This window comes from Pan troglodytes, chromosome 3 (assembly GCF_028858775.2).
Source record: "Pan troglodytes isolate AG18354 chromosome 3, NHGRI_mPanTro3-v2.0_pri, whole genome shotgun sequence".
Classification (NCBI taxonomy): Eukaryota; Metazoa; Chordata; class Mammalia; order Primates; family Hominidae; genus Pan; species Pan troglodytes.
The window spans coordinates 49,005,575-49,026,367 of NC_072401.2; the positions used below are offsets into that span (position 1 = coordinate 49,005,575).

The 20,793-nt window shown below is 37.4% G+C and overlaps 1 protein-coding gene across 2 annotated transcripts in view; it reads left to right on the top strand.

Moving 5' to 3' along the window:
- PRKG2 (protein kinase cGMP-dependent 2) overlaps positions 1 to 20,793 on the top strand; it is a 126,771-nt gene that overhangs the window by 72,687 nt on the left and 33,291 nt on the right. For both annotated transcript variants that reach the window (XM_016951535.2, XM_009447662.3), the window contains exons 12-14: positions 883 to 1,019; positions 4,078 to 4,167; positions 6,263 to 6,404. In XM_016951535.2, the coding sequence (XP_016807024.1) occupies positions 883 to 1,019; positions 4,078 to 4,167; positions 6,263 to 6,404 (369 nt within the window). The remainder of the gene's footprint in view (positions 1 to 882; positions 1,020 to 4,077; positions 4,168 to 6,262; positions 6,405 to 20,793) is intronic.

Here is a 20,793-nt window from a genome sequence, read left to right on the forward strand (position 1 = left end):
TTGATCGTGCATCTAGAGTAGTACTGTTTAATAGAACTGTGCTGAGGAAAATGTCCTATATCTGTGCTATTCAATAGGGTAGCCACTAACTAGATGTGACTGTTGAGCTTTTGAAAAGTGGCTAGTATAACTCAGGAACTGAATTTTTAATTTTATTTAATTTAAATTTACATAACCTCATGTGATTTGCAGTTACCATATTGGATGGTACAGATATAGAGCTTAGGCTGGGTGCGGTGGCTCATGCTTATAATCCCAGCACTTTGGGAAGCCAAGGTGGAAGGATTGCTTGGGCCCAGGAGTTTGAAATTAGCCTGAGCAACATAGTGAGGCCCCACCTTTATAAAAAATACAAAAATTAGCTGGGTGTGGTGGTTTATACCTGTAGTCCCAGCTACTCAGGAAGCTGAGATGGGAGGATAGCTTGAGCCCAGGAGGTCAAGGCTGCAATGAGCCCTGATTGCACCACTGCATTCTGGGCGACAGAGTGAGACCCTGTCTTAAAATAATTAATAATAATAATAATAATAATAATAATAATAAATCTTGCTTTGAAAGCAAAGTGAATAATAAAAAAAGGCAATTCTAGTCAAAGTTTTTAATGTCACCCAATTAAAAATAGAATAGCTATCTAAATATTAAGTCTAACAGAATTTTATTTTGCTTTAATACAAAAATTTTAGAGCCACATCCCAGATAGATGAACTATTCTAGAAATAGTGATGAAAGGGAAGTGTGTACACTTGAATGAAAGTTCTCAAAGGGATAAGTGGCTAAGGGCTTCCATACTAATTAAACATGAAACAGTTTTAACTCTCATTGATTAGTGTGTTTTATATAGATACAAGTTAATTTTGAGGTATCTTTCCATTTCTTACATAGGTTAAAGTAAAAAATGAGAATGTTGCTTTTGCTATGAAGTGTATAAGGAAGAAGCACATAGTTGACACCAAGCAGCAGGAGCATGTCTACTCAGAGAAGAGGATCCTAGAGGAGCTGTGCTCTCCATTCATTGTGAAGTAAGTGAGCACTTGGCTTCCAAGGAGTTAGGATTTTCAGGCTCTTTATTTATGTATTTACTTAAATTATTTTTATTTTTATTTTTATTTTTTGTGGGTACATAGTAGGCATATATATTTATGGGGTACATGAAATGTTTTGATACAGGCATGCAATGCATAATTACAGCATGGAAAATGGGGTATCCATCCCCTTGAGCATTTATCCTTTGTGTTACAAACAATCTACTTATACTATTTTAGTTATTTTACAATATCCAATGAAATTGTTACTATGATGCCCCTGTTGTGCTATCAATTGCTAGATCTTATTCTTTCTTTCTATTTTATTTTGTACCCATTAACCATCTCCCCTTCCTGCATGTCTCCCCACTACCTTTCCCAGGCTCTGGTAACCACTCCTCTATTCTCTATCTCCATGAATTCAATTGCTTTGATTTCTAGATCCCACAAATAAGTGAGAACGTGTGATGTTTGTCTTTCTCTGTCTGGCTTATTTCACATAACATAACGACCTCCAGTTCCATCCATGTTGTTACAAATGACAGAATCTCATTTTTTTTGTGTGGTTGAGTAGTACTCGGCTCTTGTTTTAAACTTTCCATGCAAGAGGACAGAAAGAAGAGGTGGAGGAGGCCCCACTCTGGATTCTCCAACCCAGTCACAGCAACAGTACTAAAAATGTTAGAAGTTTGAGATCTGGGGTCAGATATTTTCCAGTTGTTTTGATTCTTTTTTTTTTTTTTTTTTTTTTTTTGTCTTTTGAGACGGAATCTAGCTGTGTCACCCAGGCTTCAGTGCAGTGGCGTGATCTTTGCTCACTGCAAGCTCCACCTCTGGGGTTCACACCATTCTCCTGCCTCAGCCTCCAGAGTAGCTGGGACTACAGGCACCCACCACCACGCCTGGCTAATTTTTTTTTTTTTTCTATTTTTAGTAGAGACGGGGTTTCACCGTGTTAGCCAGGACGGTCTCGATCTCCTGACCTCGTGATCTGCCAACCATGGCCTCCCAAAGTGCTGGGATTACAGGCGTGAGCCACTGCGCCCAGCCTGTTTTTATTCTTGAGTAAACATCACAAAAATGTGTGTGCGTATATATATATGTGTGTTTGAGTATGTGTGTATATGTATATAGGAATATAAAATTATTGAGGAATAGTTTGAACTGGTTATTTTATTCAGACTTAATGCAGAATTGGGGACTAGGGAAGCAAGGATTTGTGTGAAACTCCTCAGAGAGCATCCTGATCTTGAATTTCTGCAGAAGGCAGCATTTGGGCACATGTGGGAAGCCAAGGGGGAATGTACCCTGGTCCTAGTAGTAGCTAGGTACCAAAACATCCATCTTCTAATAGTTATTCTTTCTGTAGCTGTCACAAGAGTTTGCAGAAGAAATATTAATCATTATAGACCACAGCTCTCTATCCTTGTGAATTCATGGGTAGGGGTGTAAGCCATCTTATGCTTTCATATATGTCATAATGCCCCAGAGTGTAGTTTTAGTGATTTCTGGGTAATGTAAAATATCCCTGCAATGACTAGAATTTATGCTTTTTGATCAAATGCTTTAAAAGACTCTTTCTCCCTATCCATCTTTCCAGACCCACTTTTTTCCCCAAGATCAACAAAGAAGTTTGAACCCAGGCAGTGCTGGCAATAGAGAGTCATCCAATTATCTTTATATTATGTTCCCAGAATGGATGCACTTTTAAAATTAATATTTTGTTAACAAGCTATGATGAGCAGCTTCAGGGCATGGATTAGATTGCATTCATTGTCTTATTTTCAACTCTTTCCAAAGTGCCTGGCATGTAGTCAGGCAATAATATGAAGAATAAATATTAATGACAACATTTATTGAGAAATTAACATACACCAGGTGCTGTTCTAAGCTATATCTATATGTATAGATAATCAACACATTTATCTCACTGGTCAATTAGAATAAAATGGATATTTTTTTTTCAGTGAATATATATCAATAATATACATAATAATATGTAATCTGTATAGAGTAAAATGAATATATATGTTCATTGAGAAACAATGAGAAAACAGAAGTTGCATAGCTAATAAATGTCTGATCTGGATTCAAGCCTTGGCAGCTTGGTTCAGAGCCCACCGTTTGAACCACTTTACCTGATTGCTTCTTCTATCTGTATATAATATGGCTGTTCTACTGTCTGCTTTGGTCTGGGTGTGGTGCTAGGGAGAAAAGGGGGTCTCTTGATGATTAAGGCCCCAAAACTGCTTTTACACAAGGTTGAAATGTGATGCCCTGCCTAGGTCCCACTTCGGAACTGAGGCCCCCATTCCCCCAGCTTCAAGGAGTGTGGTTGTCAGCTGAGGACTCTAGCTCGGTTCCTCTCTGGGCATTGGTTTTTGTTTTTATTTGGTGAAGAGAACCACCTTGCTCAAGGTCATACTCTCTCTTTGGGGACATGCATCCAACAACTGCAGAGCCTCTTGAAGCTGAGGCTTTTGTCGAAACTAAAACATAGCCCAATTCTACTTCCTCCCTTCCCCACAGGCGTTGTTTCCAATTGCACTCCCCACTAATCTGACTGCTTGCAAATTTCAGTCTCAGAGTCTATTTCCAGGGGAATCCAACATCAATTAACCAACTAGGGGATATAAGACATTGACATGAATAACTACTATGCAAGGCAAATCTTAAAGGTGACATATTCAGAGGTCTCTAAGGTTTTGGAAAAAGGAGAGGACATATTTGGTAGGTGGGATAATGAGATGTTTTGTTAAAAAGATGGCCTTGGAGGTTGGCCCTAAAGAATGGATAACATTTTTACGGTAAAACTGAGATTAAGAAGTTCAGTCTGTGGTTAGAGAAAGGCCAATCTAAGTGAGATCCACAGGAGCAGAAGCAAGGCAGTGGGGAAATCAAAGAGGATTTGGCGAGAAGCCCAGTGTAGTTGTGGGGTATTTATATGGAGATGAGGATCATTGTTCCTAATGTTATGATGATAGTTCTAAGCAACTTTAAAAAGGTTTTTAAACTAGATTTCCAATAATAACCATGTTTTTATCTGTCTTCACAGATTATATCGTACTTTCAAGGACAATAAGTATGTATACATGCTTCTGGAGGCCTGCTTAGGTGGGGAGCTCTGGAGTATATTAAGGGACAGGTAATGAAAAAGTTTGTATACTCACATCTGGCCTAAGGGCTATATTTATAATCATTAAAAAAGGCATAGAGGAAATCATTAGGAAATTATTATAACAAAATATCCCTTGATAAAATAAAGTAGTAATAGTGATATTGTCTTAGCTAATGCTACAATAGTGCTGTAACACCACGTAAGGTAGTTGTTGTCATCTCTGTTTTAGGAAGTAAAGAATCCCAGACTAGAGAGGAGGTGAACTATCCCAGGTTACATGACTAGTATAAAGCAGAGTCAGGGTAAAAACCCAGGTGTTTCTGATTCCAAATCTCCTAGCAGAAGCAGTGTGATAAACAAAGGTGGGGGTGGGGAGTGGGTAAGCCCTCACTGAAAAGCAGAGCAAGATGCCTGCAAATATTCAGTTTTACACAAGGGGGTGATTTTTGCACAATTAAAATCATAGATATTTACTAAGCACCACCTATGTAAAAGGCTTCATAGTGCACGGTGGGGGTCAGGAGGAGACGCTCTAGACAGTGTGTACTTTTCTAACCAAAAGAGTAAAAAGTAGAAACTTTACCTCTAATGAGTTTAGAGTTTCCTTGGGAGATTAGGTATACAGTTTTAAAACATTTCATTGTTTAGTGAGAAAACTAAGTGATGACAAAGAAGTTGGAAATTTGTAGTTAAATGCCAAATAGTGTCGTAGATGGTGAGCTCCGAGGAGGGGAGAGAGAGAGAATGTGATGATAGAGGAAGGATTCGAATTAAACTCTAAACATGACCCAAATTTGGAAAGGCAGAGAGGCAGGGAAACTGCTTTAAGACAAAGCAGGGAAGTTGGGGTAGTATTATGTCTCTCTGTGGATGGTGAACAGAAGAATTTGGGTAGAAGTTAAGGGCAACAGAAGACATGAGAACGTGGGTTGGCGTTAGATTGTGGGGGTTGATGCAAGGCCACATATTTACAGTCAGACCTGTGCCAGTGTTTTTCAAAGTTGGCCACACATTGCATTCACGTGGAAAGCTTTTACAAAATAAAAATGCTGGGCCCTAATGCCAGAGGTTATGATTCATTTAATCTGGGATGGGTTCCAGTAAATGATTTTTTAAATGCTTCTCAGGCAATTTTAATGTGCATTTATGGTTCAGAATCACTGACTTAGGCAAGGAAAGAACATTGAGCATCTCAGTAGAAGATGAATGTGTTGGATCATGAACATTTCATTGGACAGATTTGAATGGGGAGAACCTGGAAGGGTGAGGAGACTTTTGTGATACCTGCAAATGCATTAGCGTCTTCTATCTTTGCTTCAATAGACAAATTTGTTGAGAAAATCTAAATCATTTTAGAAAAGGGAGTTACTGCTACCTGTTAGGCACTGTGCTTAATCCTGAAAATGCTTTTAAGTAAGTATCAAACCTTTTTTACTGATATGGATTCTGAGCCTCAGAACAGTTAAACAACTTTCTCAAGGATATAGTGAGTGAAAGAAACAGGAGTCAAACCCAGTTTCTGTCACTCCAAAGCCATGTTTCTCTGTGAGATCATGTGGCAAATCACCACTGCATTAAAAAAAAAAATCTAGTCTGTAAAACTACACACAGTGCTGACAGAGGGGACTTTAATAAAAGATCAAGGGGCCCCAAACAGAAAAGACTTATGATTCCATTTTTACCGGGGTTACTCTGACGTGCTATGCAAACAGGAAATGAAAATAATCACTTGAGTCATTTTTAAGTCAAGCAATAATTTGCAAAAGTCTGGTTCAAGCTCTCCACTATAGTAGCATTTTCTCCAGAGTTTGTGATGGGTGTCTAAAGAAAATCTTTGTTTTTGGATTTTTCTCTTTTACATGTCCATGTGTGATTACCAAAAACAGTTGTTGATATTTTAATTTTAGTGAAGTAGTTCTTGTTTGTATCACATATCTCCCTGAATTGCTTTATGATCTGCAAACAGCTTAATTCATGGGTAGTATAAAATACATTTTATTGTTGATACCCTGCAAAATATTTATATTGCATAAACCTGCCAATCCAATAATTGATTTGACACGTATAACAGCACCAAAGACGTGTATCCAAAGTATTAAGAGGGAAAATGATTTCATTGCAGAGGCAGCTTTGATGAACCCACCTCCAAATTCTGCGTTGCTTGTGTGACAGAAGCATTTGATTACCTGCATCGACTAGGTATTATCTACAGAGACTTGAAACCAGAAAACTTAATTCTAGATGCTGAGGGTTACCTTAAATTGGTAAGACAACTTTTCTCACTTACAGTCTCATATGAGATATTTCCCCTGGCAAAAGTTGTGTTCTAGTTGCAATTTTCTTTTTAATTTTAGTGCAGCTGTTATTCTCTCTTTGGCAGTATGGCCTCTGACATTTCCCAACAATACTGGGAGCAATGTTATGAGTACATTATTTTTGACCTAAGGATTTAATGTTTAACCATATTTGTGACTCCTACTGAAGGTTCACATAATAGAATGCCTTTAAAATTGGATTTTATCAGTATTTTTGTTTAATTTTTAATAATTTTAACTATTTTTAAATTGATTCTTGCTATACATAGGGAGTGGCTATAAGGAATAATAAAAGAAGATAATATGATTTCTACCCCAAGATATCCACTGTGTATATATAAAGAGAAGATAAACATAGAGACTTTAGTAGTTTTCTTGAAATATTTTGAGGTGATGATAATGGGGCCCCAGGGTTTAACATCACAATCCTAGAGTACAGGCTTCTTGAGGACACAGACTTTCCTGGCTGTCCATCTTTGTAATCTGCTGGTCCCTAATATGACTCCTTTGCATGTTACACTAAAGAAAAAATTACTATTAGTCACATAAACTGCTTTCAGTGAGAAGCTATAATAGACTGGACAGTCACAACTGAGGAGAAAGCAAGGCGCCTTGGGCCTCAGGAAGGAACCCCATTAGAATGGGGAACCCAAGCTTTTACCTGAGTCCATTTTTACTTCAAGGACGTTAAACCATTTCTGAACTTAACATTTACAAAGATATTAAAAGTTTCTCACTTCAGAATTTTTATAAAAGGAAATAAAAATAGCTCGCATTTAATGGGCAGTTACTATATTTAAAGCTACTATGCTAAACCTTTTACAATTAACCTATTTAACAATCTGTAAGATAGGTTAGATAGGTTTCATCACCCACATGTTATAGTTGTATAATTCAGCCACATGAATTAAATTTATTATGTGTAAATGCTAAGATATTTTTCTCTGTGGTAAAAGAGTAAAATAAAAGCCCTTTCATGTGAAATCTGGCTAACTTCCAAGAAACACTTTTAATCATTCAAGCTTTATTTTATCCATGAAAGATAGCTTTGAGAACTGGTGAGGTACTAACACAAGACCCCAATCACTTCTGTTCTTCACAATTCCTTCATTGGTTATGCCTCCTACATCTCTTTACAGAAACTCTTTGGAATATTGTAAAAGTAGAACCAACATGAGGGATGCAGACAATTCAGTAGCTCCATCTCTTTTTTCTCATAACTGATTTTTCTTAAAAAGCTATTTTTTTTAAAAAAATAGCTATATATTTCACATGTATAGGCATAGAGATGCTTTTTTTTTAAAAAAAAAACATATTTCACATGTGTAGGCATAGAGGTCAATAAATAACTGCTGTTATCCATTCTGCTAATTCATTTGCCAATCAGCTAAACAAAGAGTAAGAACTATAGCCTTCAGTGATTAAAAAGTGAATATTAAATATTTCAATTTCTAGCTATGAATTAAACTATGTACCTTGAAATCCTCTTACTACAAAATGTCTACTGGATGAAACATGAGAAGCAGTATTAAATATATGGCTGAGTTTATAAGACAACATGAGAATTCCTCTGGGGTTTGAAATCAAACTTGAGCAGCAGTATCTGGTGGAAATCACACATTGAAGCTGCCATCTTACATGCACCTAGCAATCCTAGGTGGTCTAGAGGTTTGATTTTAGTAGCTGTGCCCTCTGGCAACAGGAGACCAAGCGTTGGACTTATGTAGTGTGGGTAGGTGAATCAGAGAACATTGCATGAAACCAGGAATCACATACGTTAAACTGCTGGAGAAATAGGAAACAAGAAAAAAAATCAAATTTGTAATGACAGATTACATGCAAAGAAACATGCTTTTCTCATTATTGGCTCTTGGTAGAGGAATAGAAACCTATCCCTAAGAATTCTTGGCCACAGGTTGGTCTTAGTGGAGGTTGGGTGCCCAGTCTTCAAGGATGGAAAAATCTAAGCAAGAATTTAAATGAAATGAATCTATGTTGGTGGCATGCCCAAGTTCCCAAGAATCAATGTATATTCTTTCTGGAAGAATATACTCTCAACTCAGGACACAAAGAAGTACTGGATCTAAAGTTCTAGGGAACATAAGCCAGCATTAAAAAACATGAATGTATGAGGAAAAAAGCTACCATAGGCATTCATTTCCAGAAACAAAAAGAGCAGAAGCAGACACATAAGTGCCTCATTTATTGGAGTAATCAGATACAGACTATAAAATAAATACATCTAATATGTTTTAAAACTAAGAGAGGGTTAGTTTATGTTTTAAAACTAAGAGAGGATCAGAAACTCAAAAAAGATCTAACAGATATGGAAGGAAACTAACAAAGCATCAAATAAGAAATTAAGAGTATAATGATTGAAATTATATATGCAATGAAAGCTTTCATTAATGGCGGAGTAGCTTGCATTGGACTACCCTCTTGATAAGATTAATCATAATTGAAGGCATTGAAAAGAAACAAAGAGTAGATATTCAAGCTCTGTAAAAAGAAAACCGTGCTGGGTGAGATCCACATTAAAACAGCTGTAATACAGCTGTTCACTTCAGGACATTCTTCAGTGTATAAGGAATGGGGAATAAACCTCTAGTTAAAATTGTACCTCATGGTAAGGTAGTGAGCATTTTTTATCAGGTTGTGAACAGGACAAAAATATCTCCTCTTATCACTTGTATTTAACATTGTAATAGAGGTCTTAGCAAATTAAACTAAGAAAGATAAATGAAACCCCCAAATATTATAAAGGAAGAAGTTACCTATTTTTATTTGCAATGTGAATTTTTATTTAGAAAAGTCTGAAGACTCTACCAAAGAGGTACTTGAAACAAGAGGTAAGTATGATTATAGGTACAAAGTAATATACAAATATAAATTCTGCATTTATATACTAGCAATAAAAATTTATAAGTGAAATAAAATAATCTTCATAACACTAACAATTATAAAATAATTTTGAGTAAATTTCATATGTAAAAAGTATGAGACCTTTACATTAAAACCCACAAAATATCACTGAAAAAAAACCTAAATGGCAAGATATACTATATTCATGGATTAGATAATTCAATATTTGATAAGCTACTCTCTAAGATTCAATATTACTGCATTAAAAATTTGAGCAGCCGTTTTTTTAGAAATGGAGATGTTTATTCTAAAATTTACATAGAAATGCAAAATGATTAGAAGGGTCGATAAACACTTTGAAAAAGAACAAAATTAAAGAATGTGTACTATCAATATCAAGACAATAAAGCTACAGTAATCAAGGCAGTATGATATGGGTATAGGAAAAGACAAATAACTCAGTCTAATAGAATAAAGTCCAGAAATAAACATGCACAGTCAGCAAAAGAATCTTTTCAAAAAACATTGCTGAAACAACTGGATATCCATATGTGGAAAAAAATTAACCTAAATCCCACCAAAAACCATATACAAAAATTAATTCTAGATGAATCCTAGACCTGTAAATCACCTAGACGTAAACATAGGGTAATATTTTCACAATTTGAGGTAGGCCAATATTTCTTAGAATACAAATATTTGCAATATATATTTACATTACAAAAGGCTTGTATCTAGAATATGTAAAGAACTCCTACAAATCACTAATAAAAAGACAAATCAATTTTTTAAAATGGTCAGCATCTTAAAAAACCACTTCATGGTGGCTGGCAAGATGGCCAAATAGGAACAGCTCTGGTCTGCAGCTCACAGCGAGATCAATGCAGAAGGCAGGTGATTTCTGCATTTCTAACTGAGATACCCAGCTTATCTCATTAGGACTGGTTAGACAGTGGGTGAGCTGAAGCAGGGTGGAATGTCACCTCACCTGGGAACCACAAGGGGTTGGGGAACTCCCTCCCCTAGCCAAGGGAAGCCATGAGGGACTGTGCTGTGAGGAATGGTGAATTCCGGCCCCAGATACTAAGCTTTTCCCATGGTCCTTGCAACCCACAGACCAGGAGATTCCCTCGGGTGCCTACATCATCAGGGCCCTGGGTTTCAAACACAAAACTGGGTGGCCGTTTGGGCAGACACTGAGCTAGCTGCAAAAGTTTTTTTCTCATACCCCAGTGGCACTTGGAATGCAAGTGAGACAGAACCATTCATTCCCCTGGAAAGGGGGCTGAAGCCAGGGAGCCAAGTGGTCTAGCTCAGTGGATCCCACCCCCATGGGGACAAGCAAGCTAAGACTCACTGGTTTGAAATTCTCCCTGCCAGCACAGCAGTCTGAAGTCGACCTGGGATGCTCGAGCTTGGTGGGGGGAGGGGCATCAACTATTACCGAGGCTTGAGTAGGCAGTTTTACCCTTACAGTGTAAACAAAGCCGCAGGGAAGTTGGTGGAGGCTGCTGCAGCTCAGCAAAACCACCGTAGCCAGACTGCCTCTCTAGATTCCTCCATTTTGGACAGGGCATCTGTGAAAGAAAGGCAGCAGTCCCACTCAGGGGCTCATAGATAAAACTACTCTATCCCTGGGAGAGAGCACCTGGGGGAAGGCATGGCTGTGGGTGCAGCTTCAGCAGGCTTAAACATTCCTGCCTGCCAGCTCTGAAGAAAGGAGGGGATCTCCCAGAACAGAGCTCGAGCTCTGCTAAGGGACAGACTGCCTCCTCAAGTGGGTCCCTGACCCTTGTTCCTCCTGCCGGGGAGACACCTCCCAGCAGGTATCAACAGATACCTCATACAGGAGAGCTCCAGCTGGCATCTGGCAGGTGCCCCTCTGGGATGAAGCTTCCAGAGGAAGGAAAAGGCAGCAATCTTTGCTGTTCTGCAGCCTCACCTGGTAATACAAAGGCATACGGGGTCTGGAGTGAACCTCCAGCAGACCTGCAACAGAGGGGCCTGACTGTTAGAAGGAAAACTAACAAACAGAAAGGAATAGCATCAACGTCAACAAAAAGGACTTCCACCCAAAAACCCCATCTGAAGGTCACCAACATCTAATACCAAAGGTAGATAAATCCATGTAAGTGAGGAAAAAACAGCACAAAAAGGCTGAAAATTCCCAAAACCAGGAAAAATAAAATCCTTTACAGAGAAGCAAATGCCGAAAGATTTTGTCACTACGAGGACTGCCTTACAAGAACTTCTGAAGGAAGCACTAAATATGGGAAGGAAAAACTGGTACCAGCCACTGCAAAAACATTCCAAATTGTAAAGAACATCGACACTATGAAGAAACCGCATCAACTAATGGGCAAAATAAGCAGCTATCATCATAATGACAGGATCAAATTCACACATAATAATATTAACCTTAAATGTAAACAAGCTAAATGCCCCAATTAAAAGACACAGAGTGGCAAATTGGATAGAGTCAAGATGCATCGGTGTGCTGTTTTCAGGAGAACCGTCTCATGTGCAAAGACACACATAGACTCAAAATGCAGGGATGGAGGAATATTTACCAAGCAAATGGAAAGCAAAAGAATTCAGGGGTTGCAATCCTAGTCTCTGATAAAACAAACTTTAAACCAACAAAGATAAAAAAAGACAAAGAAGGGCATTACATAGTGGTAAAGGGATCAATGCAACCAGAAGAGCTAACTATCCTGAATATGTATGCACCCAATACAGGAGAACCCAGATTCATAAAGCAAGTTCTTACAGACCTACAAAGAGACTTAGATTCCTACACAATAATAGTGGGAGACATTAACACTACACTGTCAACATTAGACAGATCAATGGACAGAAAATTAACAGGAATTTTAAATATTCCTGGAATATTTAATATTCAGGAATTGCTGTCAGCTCTGGACCAAGCAGACCTAGTAGATGTCTACAGAACTCTCCACTGCAAATCAACAGAATATATATTCTTCTCAGCACCACATCACACTTATTCTAAAATCGACCACATAATTGGAAATAAAACACTCCTCAGCAAATGCAAAAGAACGGAAATCCTAAGTCTCTCAGACAACAGGGCAATCAAATTAGAACTCAGGATTAAGAAACTCACTCAAAACTGCACAACTACGCGGCAACTGAACAACCTGCTCCTGAATGACTACTGGGTAAATAACAAAATTAAGGCAGAAATAAATAAGCTGTTTGAAACCAATGAGAACAAAGACACAACATACCAGAATTTCTGGGACACAGCTAAAGAGGGAAATTTATAGCACTAAATGCCCACAGGAGAAAGTGGGAAAGATCTAAAATCAACACCCTAACATCACAATTAAAAGAACTAGAGAAGCAAGAGCAAACAAATTCAAAAGCTAGTAGAAAACAAGAAATAACTAAGATCAGAACAGAACTGAAGAAGATAGAGACATGAAAAACCCTTCAAAAAATCAATGAATCTAGGAGCTGGTTTCTTGAAAAGATTTACAAAATAGACCACTAGCCAGACTAATAAAGAAGAAAAGAGAGAAGAATCCAATAGACACAGTAAAAAATGATAAAGGGGATATCACCCCTGATCCCACAGAAATACAAACTACCATCAGAGAATGCTATAAACACTTCTACGCAAATAAACTAGAAAATCTAGCAGTGGATAAATTATTGGACACATACACCCTCCCAAGGCTAAACCGGGAAGAAGTCGAATCCCTGAATAGACGAATAACAAGTTCTGAAATTGAGGCAGTAATTAATAGCCTACCAACAAAAAAAAGCCCAAGACCAGATGGATTCACAGCCGAATTCTAACAGAGGTACAAAGAGAAGCTGGTACCACTCCTTCTGAAACTATTCCAAACAATAGAAAAAGAGGAACTCCTCCCTAACTCATTTTATGAGGCCAGCATCATCCTGATACCAAAATCTGGCACAGACACAACAAAAACAGAAAATTTCAGGCTAATATCCCTGATGAACATCGATGTGAAAATCTTCAATAAGGTACTGGCAAACCGAATCCAGCAGCACATAAAAAACTTTATCCACCATGATCAAGTCAGCTTCATCCCTGGGATGCAAGGCTGGCTCAACATATGCAAATAAATAAATGTAATTCATTAGATAAAGATAACGAATGACAAAAACCACATGATTATCTCAATAGATGCAGAAAAGGCCTTTGATAAAATTCAACACCCCTTTATGCTAAAAACTCTCAATAAACTAGGCATTAATGGAACGTATCTCAAAATAATAACAGCGATTTATGACAAACCCACAGCCTATATCATACTGAATGGACAAAAGCTGGAAGCATTCCCTTTGAAAACCAGCAGAAGACAAGGATGCCTTCTGTCACCACTCCTATTCAACATAGTATTGGAAGTTCTGGCCAGGGCAATCAGCCAAGAGAAAGAAATAAAGCATATTCAAATAGGAAGAGAGGAAGTCAAATTGTCTCTGTTTGCAGATGACATGATTGTATATTTAGAAAACCCCATCATCTCAGCCCAAAATCTCCTAAAGCTGATAAGCAACTTCAGCAAAGTCTCAGGATACAAAATCTATGTGTCAAAATTAGAAGCATTCTTATACACCAATAATACACAGAGAGCTGAATCATGAGTGAACTCCTTTTCACAATTGCTGCAAAGAGAATAAAAAACCTAGGAATACAACTTACAAGGGATGTGAAGGACCTCTTCAAGGAGAACTACAAACCACTGCTCAAGGAAATAAGAGAGGACACAAACGAATAGAAAAGCATTCCATGCTCATGGATAGGAAGAATCATTTATAGATTCAATGCTATCCCCATCAAGCTACCACTGACTTTCTTCACAGAATTAGAAAAAATTACTTTAAATTTCATATGGAACCAAAAAAGAGCCTGTATAGCCAAGACAATTCTAATCAAAAAGAACAAAGCTGGAGGCATCATGCTACCTGACTTCAAACTATTCTGCAAGACTGCAGTAACCAAAACAGCATGGTACTGGTCCCAAAACAGATATATAGACCAATGGAAATGAACAGAGGCCTCAGAAATAATGCCACACGTCTACAACCATCTGATCTTTGACAAACCTGACAAAAACTAGCAATGGGGAAAGGATTCCCTAATCAATAAATGGTGTCGGGGAAAACTGGCTAGTCATATGCAGAAAACTGAAACTGGACCCCTTCCTTACATCTTATACAAAAATTAACTCAAGATAAAGACTTAAATGTAAGGCCTAAAACCATAAAAACCCTAGAAGGAAACCTAGGCGGTACCATTCAGGGCATAGGCATGGGCAAAGACTTTGTGACTAAAACACCAAAAGCAATGGCAACCAAAGCCAAAATTGACAAATGGGATCTAATTTAACTAAGGAGCTTCTGCACAGCAAAACAAACTGTCATCAGAGTGAACAGGCAACCTACAGAATGGGAGAAAATTTTTGCAATCTACCCATCTGACAAAGGGCTAATATCCAGAATCTACAAGAAACTTAAAAAAATTTACAAGAAAAAAAAACCATCAAAAAGTGGGCAAAGGAGAGGAACAGACGCTTCTCAAAAGAAGACATTTATGTGTGCAAAAAACATATGAAAGAAAGCTCATCATCACTGGTCATTAGGGAAATGCAAATCGAAACCACAATGAGATACCAGCTCACGCCAGTTAGAAGGGCAATCATTAAGAAGTCTGGAAATAACAGATGATGGAGAGAATATGGAGAAATAGGGATGCTTTTACACTGTTGATGGGAGTGTAAATTAGTTCAACCATTGTGGAAGACAGTATGGCGATTCCTCAAGAATCTAGAACCAGAAATACTATTTGACCCAGCAATCCCATTACTGGGTATATACCCAAAGGATTATAAATCGTTCTGCTATAAAGACACATGCACATGTATGTTTATTGCAGCAGTATTCACAATAGCAAGGGTTGGAACCAATTCAAATGCCCATCAATGATAGACTAGATAAAGAAATGTGGCACATATACACCATGGAATACTATGCAGCCATAAAAATGGATGAGTTCATGTCTTTTGCAGGGACATGGATGAAGCTGGAAACCGTCATTCTCAGCAAATTAACACAGGAACAGAAAACCAAACACTGCATGTTCTCCCTCTAAGTGGGAGTAGAACGATGAGAACACATGGACCCAGGGAGGGGAACATCACACACCGGGGCCTGTTGGCGGCTGGGGGGTCTGGGAGAGGGATAGCATTAGGAGAAATACCTAATGTAGATGACAGGTTGATGGGTGCAGCAAATTACCATGGCACGTGTATACCTATGTAACAAACTTGCACCTTCTGCACATGTATCCCAGAACTTAAAGTGTATCTATTAAAAAAAAACACTTCACAAAAGAAAATATGGAAATGGTCAGTAAGTCACGTCAGTAGTCATCAAGGAAATGCAGATTAAAACCACAGATTTACCATTTCATACCTACTTAAAAAGATTTATAATACCAAGTTTTAGTGAGGCTGTTCCCCTACATTTCTAGTAGAAAAAGAAATTTGTAAACCATTTCAAAGAATAGCTAGTCAGTTTTTCATTGAGTCAAACGTATACCTATTCCGTGACAAGAAATTCCACTTTTTTGGTATTTATCCAGGTAAACTGAAATCATGTCTTCAAATATCTTGGCCACAAATTTTATAACAACTTTATTCCTAATAGCCCTCAAATTGGAAACAGCCAAAATACCCATCATCAACTGAATGTATAAACATATAGTAGTCTACTCAGCAATGGAATGCTGCTCACCAATAAAAAGGAACAACATGAATGCATTTTTTAAACTGACAATCAAAGGAAGCCACACACAGAAGAGTATCTTCTGCATGATTCCTTGTATCAAAGTTCTAGAACAGGTGGCAGACATAAATACAATGGTCGTCTCTGAGAAAAACATTTGACTGGAAAGGAGCTTGAGGGAATTTTTTGAAATAACGGGAATGCCTCTATCTTGACAGTATAGTGGTTGCAGCTATATCAGTATAATATGCATTAAAATTCAATGAACTGTACACTAAAAATATATGGATTTTATTTCTTATAAATCAATTTAAAAAATTGTAGCATAAAGGTTAAATAGCATATGATTGACCTAACAAAGAAAAAAATCTTTGAACTGAAAGATACATTTAAGTAATTTACATAGAATAGAGACATAAAAACATGGAACATAAGAAAGAGAAATGAAAAGAGTTGGAGAATAGAGTGGAGTCGTAGACAAAAATCATATAGAGAATGTGGGAAAAGCAATATTTAAGAAATAGAAACTAAAAAATTTCCAGAAATTAAAAATGACACCAATCATCAGGTAAAGGGACCCCCACAATTCTAAACTGGGATAAACAAAGTTCCTATTTTACATAACAAACCACTCTAAAATATAATGGCTTAAAACAACAATAATCATTTATGATCTCAGGTTTCTGTGGGTCAGGAATTTGGAAGTGATTTTGCTTGAGGTCTCTCAGGAAGTTACAGTCAGATGGTGTCGGGGGCTGCAGTCACCTGGAGGCTCAGAGACCCATTAGACTAGAGGAACCGAATCCAAGGTGACTCCCTCATGTGCTGCAAGCTGATGCTGGCTGTTAGTTGGGTGCCTTAATTCTTCTCCAGGTGGGCCTCTTCCTGGGACTGATTGAATAACTCATGGCAGCTGGCTTCCCTCTGGGTGGGTCATCCAAAAGACAATGAAAAAGCTACAAAGCTTTTGGAAGACCTGCTCTTGAAAGTCACACACTAGCACTTGCAGTGTATTCTGTTGGCTACATAGGGCCTGCTCTAATTCATTGTGGGATGAGACACTTCAGAATAGCAAAAGGATATCACAGATGTTTGCTATTGTAGTAGTGAAAGTACAAAACAAAAACAAACATAAAGTCTTAAGAGTTATCCCAAGGAGAAAAGATAGTTTATATATAAAGGAATAAAAATTAAGCTTTCAGTTGACACCTCAACAGCAACAATAGAAGCTAGAATGCAGTAGAATTTAAAGTTCTGAAAAAAAGTAAATGAAAAACTCCATGTCCAGGGAAACTGTCTTTCAGAAAGGGTGAAAGAAAGACATTTTCAGACAAAGATAAAGGGTGTTTACTTCTACATACAAAGGATATGCTTAAGAGAGAAGAAAAATGATCCCTGATGAAGGATCTGATATGCCACAAGGAGTGGTGACCACAAAGAAATGGTAAACATGTTACCATGTTAAAAAATTATGGCATAAAGTAATAATTATTCCAATAGATAATATTAAAATGTAAAAAAGGTGAAATAACTGAACAACAGTAGCATGCAAACTGAGAGTGGGTATAATGGGAATTAAAATAGAAGGATCAAATTCTTTTTTTGAGAAAATGTTATTTTAAAAGAAGGCCACAAAAAGGAAACAGAAAATCCAAAAATAATCAAAGAGAAAGCATAAATTAAGGAAACAGAAAAGAGATCCAGTATATGTAAATGGACTTAACTCTTCAGGCAAAAAACTATTGTCAAATACATTTAAAAAATAAAAATTGGCCAGGTGCAATGGCTCAAGCCTGTAATCCCAGCAGTTTGGGAGGCTGAGGCGAGCGGATCATGAGGTCAGGAGATCGAGACCATCCTGTCTAACATGGTGAAACCCCATCTCTACTAAAAATACAAAAAATTAGCCAGGCATGGTGGCAGGCACCTGTAGTCCCAGCTCCTTGGGAGGCTGAGGCAGGAGAATGGCGTGAACCTGGGAGGCAGAGCTTACAGTGAGCCGAGATCGTGCCACTGCACTCCAGCCTGGGCGACAGAGCAAGACTCTGTCTCAAAACAAACAAACAAACAAACAAACAAACAAACAAAAATCACCTATGTGATGTTTACAAGAGATATGCTTAAAATATGAGGATGCACAAAGGTTAGAATTAAAAGGGTGGAATTCCTAGAGATAAATGGGGTTACCACATAATCATGAAAGGCCAATTTCACCAAAGTGATATGAAAATCCTAATATTCTATTTACCTAATAAAATTCTTCAAAAATAAAAATAATAGGAATTTGGCAGATAAGGACATATGAGCAATTGCAGAAATTTTAATATATGTTCCTCAGGAACTGGTAGAACATTTAGATCCAAAATCACTAAAGCTTTAGAAGATGTATAAAACACAAATAATACACTTCATCTAATGGGCTTGTAGAATATTGTTCCCAATAGGTGGAGAATACACATTAACAAAATTTGATCATATACTGGGACATTAAGCAAGTTTCATCAAGTAGCAAAAATGGGAACTGATTGGGCTGGCAGCCCAGCCAGAGCTGTTTTAGCTGAGGCTTCTGAGCGGACTGCAGTGGGATGGAGTCTGGAAAGGGTGGCCTAGGGTGGGGTGCGCCCTGTGGCAGTACAACAGGACTTCCATCTGGGTGATGGACACTGTGGGCAGTCCAGTTTTGGACACAATGTCTTATAAGAATGACTTTGGTCTCATTCTGCAAATTCCTATAAGTGGCATTTTCATCCTCCTTCATCAATTCTTGGCAATATCTATGAGGGGTCAGATACCTAAGGGAGGCAAGTAAGGGAAAGTTTGCTGGTCTGTTTGTTTTTTCAGCAGAGGAAAACCAGGGAAAGCCCAGGAAAAAAAAGGCCTAAATAAGAGGAGAAAAGTCTGGGTTTGGAAGTGTGTCTTTGGAGTCTGTAATGGTGTGTCCTTTCTTAATAATTATAGATGATGAGTTTGTGGTGAGGGATTAAGACCTCATTCTACTCTTATTCCTTAGTCATGATTGAGATTGTCAGCCTGATTTTTTCCAAAATGAATCTCACCTGGGTTCGAGCTGTTTTTATCAGAAATCACACTGAGTGGAGACTAAAGAACTAAAGGATCATGGAAACTCTCATATCATTATATCTTTCCTGCCCATCCCAGAGTTTCCTATATCTTACTGCACTTTTCAGGCCAAGAAGAGCTGATGAAGGTTAAGAACCTTTCTTCTGGTTGTAGTGAATGAATCAATAACAATATTAAGATTATGACAATACTTAAAGAATTTAAAAGAAAGCCCACTTTGTTCTCAACCTATGCAGCATTTATATAATAGCTAGCCTTTTTTGCGATTCTTCAGGAGAAAACTTGGTTTTACTCTAACAAATAATAATCCAATAAATCTCAGCTGCTGCTCATCAATAAATGTCCTATATGAATGTATTAACTCATGTGAGTAATGCACCTCAGCTAAAATTCAGAGCCTGCCCACATGCTTTTGCACAGGATGTGTTAACAGAGCAACTTAATCTTACTTATATTGAGTATAAGAAAATATAATACAAGACATATTAAATGTTGATATTATTGCCTATCATCTATCTGCCTGTCTATACTGATAGCCCTATAATGGCAAACTATGCTAGGGTGTTTACTGTTGAACTTAGCATGTTGCTTAGCATATAAGAATGAATGAAACCAAAAGTTATTTGAAAAGATCAATAAAATCAATAAGTCTCTATCCAGATTAACTAAGAAAAAAAAAGAGTGAAAGAGTGAAGATATAAATTACTAATATCAGAAATGAAAGAGGGCACATGAATTCCATATATTTCATGGATATGGATTCTACATATTCCATGGATATTAAGTTAATAATAAAAGAATACTGTGAAGAGCTCTGTGTCTACAAATTTGATAATCTAGATGAAATGGACTAATTCCTTGAAAGACACAATCTGTCAAAAGTCACACAAGAGGAATAGGCCATCTGAATAGGCCTATATCTATTAAAGAAGTTAAATCAATAATTAATAACTTTCTAGAGCACAAAGAACCAGGCTTAGATGGGTTTATTGGTGAATTCCAGTCAACATTTACATAAGAAATTATACTGATTCTCTACCATGTCTTTCAGAAGATAAAGCAGAAGAAATACTCCATAACTGATTTTATGAGGCCATTATTACTCTAATACCAAAAGCAGACATAGACATTCCAGGAAAAAAAATAAAAAACTACAGACCAATATCTCCCATGAATATAGATGCAGAAGCTCCCAGCAAAATATTGGCAAATAGAATCCAACAATGTATACAAAGGATTATATACCACAACCAAGTAAAATTTATTCCAGGTATTCAAGACTGGTTCAATATTTGAAAATCAATGAATATAATCCATTACACCAGCAGGCTGAAAAAAAAGCATTATATTATCATATCAATAAATGCAGAAAAGCCATTGGACAAAGTCAAATACTCATCCATGATAAAAACTCTCAGTAAACTAGGAACAGAGGAGAACTTTCTCGACATGATAAAGAATATCTACAAAAAGCCTACAGCTCACATCATACTTAATGGTGAGAAACCAGAAACTTTTCCACTAAGATCAGGAATAAGGCAGGGATGTCTTCTCTTATCACTCCTTTTCAATATCACACTGGAAGTCCTAGTTAATGCAGCAAGACAAGGAA